This window comes from Arachis hypogaea, chromosome 14, assembly GCF_003086295.3.
Source record: "Arachis hypogaea cultivar Tifrunner chromosome 14, arahy.Tifrunner.gnm2.J5K5, whole genome shotgun sequence".
Classification (NCBI taxonomy): domain Eukaryota; kingdom Viridiplantae; phylum Streptophyta; class Magnoliopsida; order Fabales; family Fabaceae; genus Arachis; species Arachis hypogaea.
Genome location: NC_092049.1, coordinates 113,337,317 through 113,342,709, shown reverse-complemented (window position 1 = coordinate 113,342,709; position 5,393 = coordinate 113,337,317). Strand labels below are relative to the sequence as shown.

At 36.0% G+C, this 5,393-nt stretch overlaps 1 protein-coding gene across 2 annotated transcripts; it reads left to right on the top strand.

Moving 5' to 3' along the window:
* The first annotated feature begins 433 nt into the window (after positions 1–433).
* Positions 434–5,000, top strand: LOC112743736 (uncharacterized). Of its 2 annotated transcripts, none has more exons than XM_025793058.3 (6): positions 434–1,108; positions 1,760–1,931; positions 2,025–2,159; positions 2,512–2,631; positions 2,947–3,051; positions 4,649–5,000. In XM_025793058.3, the coding sequence occupies exons 2-6, from the start codon at positions 1,782–1,784 to the stop codon at positions 4,811–4,813; spliced, it is 675 nt and encodes a 224-aa protein (XP_025648843.1). In that variant the 5' UTR covers positions 434–1,108; positions 1,760–1,781; the 3' UTR covers positions 4,814–5,000. The 2 variants fall into 2 exon arrangements, with proteins under 2 accessions (XP_025648843.1, XP_025648844.1); XM_025793059.2 differs by having other exon boundaries at positions 560–1,108; positions 1,749–1,931.
* The last annotated feature ends 393 nt before the right edge of the window (positions 5,001–5,393 follow it).

Sequence of the window (5,393 nt, the reverse complement as noted above, 5' to 3'; positions counted from 1 at the left end):
GATCCGAAAGTGTATATGTTTCATCGAATCTAAAACCGAGTTTAGATCTAATAAATAAGCTCAGTATATATTTTAGACTGAGTCTGAGTAGGGCTGGAAGTGAGTCAAGCCAGCTCGAGCTCGACTCGTTAACAGCTCGATAAGCTAAGCTCGTGAGCTCGTGAGCCAAGCTTGAGCCTGAAATTGAACTCATAAATTAAATGAGCCGAGCTTGAGCTTGGATAAGCTCAGCTCATTAGCTCGTGAGCTGGCTCGATTATATATATATTATAACAATCTTAATTATTTAATATTTATATTTATTTTTTACATATAATTTTAATATAGGACATGAATAAAAAAATTATAATTTATTGATAGATAAACAATATATAAAATTGATCTTTTCAAATATTTTTTAAAATATATAAGTTATAATTTATTGATATAAAATTATAGATTATGTATCTATGTTTCTCTTATTTGAGCCAACTCGTGAGCTTTTGGTGAGCCAAGCTTGAGCCTAAGAAATAAGCTCGATTGTTAATGAGTCGAGCCGTGAGGCAAGCTCAATTTTCGTGAGTCGAACTTGAGCTTGGTCTAGCTCGGCTCAGTTCGACTCACTTCCAACCCTAAATCTGAGTCACATCAAACCCATAAGTCTGAGTCACATCAAACCGGTTTCACCCGACCCATGCACACAGCTAATTCTCACTTAGTCACTCTCCTCCTTAATCACAACTCAGAAGACACCCACATTTCTGTGCTCCTCCCTCGCGTCTCTCACGCTCCTCTCTCCCGTGATACACCGCACAGGCTGCCTCCCGCCATTGCGCACGCACAAACACCACACGCCGCCCCGCGCTTGCACAGAGGAAGAATCACCGCAAACGCCGCCGTTTCCTCCTCTTCTCAGTCAAGTCGTCGTTCGCTTCTGAGGTGCGCCGCTGTCTGCTTCTCGTGACCGTCACGCCGCGTTCTCCTCTCGTCTCAGTCGCGTCTCAGTCACGCCGCGTCCTCCTCTCATCTCAGTCACGCCGAGTCTTCGTCGCCTCAATCACGTCGCCGTGCTACTCGCCGCAGTCCTCGTCGTCTCGTCCCTCAGTCACGCCGTGTCTTTCTTCTTAGGGTTTGTAGCTTTCTTTTAATTTCTCTCTGTGTTCTGGTAATTTCTGTTAATTTGTGTTAAATTTATTTCTCTGTTTGGTTCTTTGATCCTGATTAAGTCTATGCTTTGTTCTACTTTTGGTGATTAAAAGTATTTAGATGTCAAAGATCTAAATATGAGAAATGGATTTATACCTTTTATTCTGTTTCTGTTGGATTATTATTGTTTTTGGTGATTATGTTGGATTGCTGGATTTGCAGATTACTTTATAATGTTTATGCCTTTATGGGATTATTATAAGTTTAGAACTTTAGTTGTGTGCATATTCAGTTATTCACTATGTCAGGCAGCGTTATTATTGTACACTAATTTTTTATTTTTTATTTAAAAAATTGCAAATCCAATCCAATCCAAAACGCGTGTAATTGGATTAGATTGGATCGGATTGTCTGAAAAAAAAAAAAACAATTCAATCCAAACAGCTATGCATATAAAATAAGTGTTTGGATTGGATGACTTTTTGCCTCAAAACCGATCCAAACCGCACCGCGAATATCCACGGATTTCGGTATATTATATGTTATTAATTTAAATAAAAACATCCAATTTGTTTTTGAAGAAATGGAATTTATTGTTTTGATACTAATAGCTATTTGTTTAGGGCTTTGACAGAGAGAAAGGCAGTGTCTGCTAAATGGGTTGTTATCTTCGATATGGCAGACATGGAGTTAATCAGCTCCTTAGATTTAGAGATGCTAGTTATGATAGTGCTGCGGTAAATCCAATCTTGTATGCTTCTCAAGGACTTCGATACACGAGGAAGCTCCAAGTCATCCTCACCTCTGTAATTGTTTCTTTCTTGGGTCTGATGTTTGTTTTCTTGGTGGATTCAATTCAATTTACTGACATTTCCAATATCCTATATTCCTATTCGAAGGACGTAGATAAGCTGGGAAAGGGTGGTGATACTGTCAAAGTCGCCCCAGGATATTTTCGCAACCACCTAATGCCAAAGCTCCTTGCTGTCCCTAATATTGACAAGTTTGCTCATCTCATAAGCGAGCAGCGCAAGGTTTTTTTTAAGGCTTTTACCCCGTTTCATTTTGATCTCAGTTTTGCTTTATTCAACTGTGTGATTACTTGGTCAATGCCACTTATCATCGTGTTTATTTTTCCTATTGTTATCAATTCTCTGTGTTGCTATCTACTCGAATAGGATGACGATAATATTGTCAGATGTCATTGTTAAAATATCAGCATCCTTCCCTTTTCATCTGGGTTTATGGGAATGCATGTCTTGTGGAGATTGTCAACAATTTATACTTCCAACCTTGGCATGTAAACAATTGCGTGCTCATACTGCCAATTTTTTTGAACCTTCTCTACCTTCAACAATCATTAGTGTTGCGTTTTCCATTCTTCAGATCTGTCAGCCAATTGAAGGAGAAGAAGAACAAAAGAATGTTGTAGTAATTAAAGAGTCAAAGAAAGATATGATGAAAGAGTATGAAAGGGCTGCGCTTCGTCTTGATAAAGCTAAGCTGGTTTGTAGTTTACTCTTAAAAAGTTTTTTACTGCTGTTTGGGACCAAAACCACGATTCTTTTTAAGGATATCATTTAGCTTTTCCCCTTATTTGATTTTAGCTTAACTGAATTACAAAGGAATTATTTTGAGAATTTTTTTATGTGCTACTGGTTCAAACTTCAAATTAGAGTAGTTATTGTGATGATACTCCCAAGTGCGTAGTTCATAAAGGTTGTAAATTAGAAACGTTTACTTGATAATTTGATAGTCTATCATGTTAAATCTTTCATGTAGATATATGGCATTTTGATGTGGATTCACATGTGCTGATAGGTCTTACGGCGTTTAATTGATGTTCAAAAAGCAAAGGCTCGTGCATCAAAAGATGACCCTTTGGAGTTACGCTCACCTGTGACAAAAGATGCTCTTGTGGCTGAGGTAATGCTTTCTCTGCATTAGTTAAATGTTGATAGCTACATGAAAAATAAGAAATATGAATATAGCATGTTAACAAAAAAATGCAGTTATTTTGTCCCCAAAAACAAAATGCAGTTAGTATTGATGCTTTAAGAGAAACATTCTTGGCCTAGTGACTGTTTTATTTTGCATATTTATACCTTTCTTACCATTATGATTTGCAACCTGGTCTGCGTGATGGTTCACTTTTGTTTGCCTGTGTCTTTGGTATGAACTACAATGGCTGCAGAATTCCTGTGTACCTATTCATCTTGATGTGATATTAAAACCATTATGTACACCCAGTCTCCAACATCTCTTTCAATACATGAAAAGAGGGTTGGGTTAGGTTAGGTATTTAAATCCTGTCATTTTCAATTGAGAACAAAACAGGTAGACCTCGTTGTGATATCACGTTGATGGTGTGATTGAAGTTATATAAAATGGAGTCTATCTCTATACTATGGCAAGAATTCCTATTGATTTCATTGAAAAATAGGAAAAGATTGAAATCTTGAAGAGGTTTGAGGGTTTGTTCATCCTTACCTCTCCGATCACTTATCTTTGTTTCTTACCATTTTTTTTTCCGTCTTCTCCCTCCTCCTTGCCACACAGGCAAGTTTGTTGACATCCAATTCCTTCCTTTGCTCCGTCGTCCTTTATTACCTATGACCTATTTTATTTCCTTAACTCAAGTAAATTGTGGACACTTAGTAATAAATAGTTTCTAAGAAAGAAGTCCATGCTTGCTTGGATAGATTACCACATCCATCTGCTCATCTGTTTGAGAATGGTATACTGAACTATATATACGCCAGCAGTAGATATAGATACCTATCAAACCTCATCACTTCCATCTTTTCCTATGCAACACTAATCACATGACTAAACATAATTCTAATTCTATAATTGAAAGAACTCGAAGTTTTAGTTTTTAGTGTTCTGCTGCAAAACATAATTGATCGAAAAGTTATTTTCTTATGAAAGAAAATCAGGATCTGCTTAAGTATTGGGTTCTTGTATTATTTTCAACTTGATGAATGAAGAGCACTGCATCCAAATTTAATTATTTATGCTTTGAGATTATAAACATGTATATATGTCAATTTAATATCGAGTAAAAACTCAATTAAATTTAATATCGAGTAAAGACTCAATTTAATCCTGGAAATTAAATATTGTAACTCAATTTGTCATTATTCGGTCAAGGCCGTGTCAGCCGTGATGATGTGGTGTGATGGTTGACTAAAGGCCAAAATGAAGTATTTTCCTATCTTCCTCCTCTCTCTTTATCTTTGTACACATTTGGAGGAAGAGGTGATGGCGGCGTCAATGAAGAAGAGGAGGAGGAGGTGGAGGTGGTGATAGGTTTGCGATGTAAATTGATGGCACTGACGGAATAGTAATTGTAGGATCAAATTGAGTTACAACGTTTAATTACAGGAACTAAATTGAGTCATCAAAAGTTTGGGATATCAGTTTCAGTCGAACCCCAAATTTCAGGACCATACGAGTCTTATTCTTTAATAGCAATTTATTTTCTCTATTACTCACTCTTTAAGTGCTGTGGTAATTTTAGGTGGCAAGACAACTATGTGTGAACATTGCACCTGAAAACCTGCATCTCCCCGTGCCTTTAGCAACACTCGGAGAATATGAGGTGCCGCTGCGTTTACCAAGGTCCATTCCTTTGCCGGAGGGCAAGCTTAATTGGACTTTGAAAGTTAAAATTAGAAGTAGATAAGTTATTAGGCTTGTTGAATCTGAGTAATAAGTCTTGACAGTTTTGGTGTATGATGATTGATTGAACACCCTGGGAGCACGTATTGAGATTAATTCATCATTTATATCGAGCATCACATGGTTATGTTCAAAACCAATTTGAGAGGATGACAAATCTTTTATTTAAACTGCAGATACTTTTTCAACCATCTTCCTATTCCGTTACCACCAATTTATGAGAGAAATGCCTGATTTTCATCGAGGATATTTAATGTGTATTCGAGGAACAAGTTTAATCACTTATTTTTTATTTTATAATTTATAACATTTAAACATTATATATAAAAAAATTAAGAATGAGTGATTGCATATATTTTTAGTATGTATTAAATATGTTTCAAGAGCACATAAGTCTTAGTGTTTGTTTAGGCGCCATTACTTTGATAAAATAAGATCTTTTTTCAACGAAAAAAGATTTTTTTTTATTTTTTAGCGTGTTTGGCAAATTTTTAATAGTAAAAGTAAAAGCACTAGAAAAATCAAGAAAACATCTTTTTTGAGAAGCTGTAATTTACATTTTTTTTAAAAGATCTTTTTTCCTT

What these genes read in the sequence shown, in the direction of transcription:
- LOC112743736 (XM_025793058.3), top strand. Translation starts at nt 1,782, where the DNA reads ATGGGTTGTTATCTTCGATATGGCAGACATGGAGTTAATCAGCTCCTT. An exon ending in TCATAAGCGAGCAGCGCAAG is followed by an intron (nt 2,160 to 2,511) that starts GTTTTTTTTAAG and finishes TCCATTCTTCAG; the next exon opens with ATCTGTCAGCCAATTGAAGG. An exon ending in GTCTTGATAAAGCTAAGCTG is followed by an intron (nt 2,632 to 2,946) that starts GTTTGTAGTTTA and finishes ATGTGCTGATAG; the next exon opens with GTCTTACGGCGTTTAATTGA.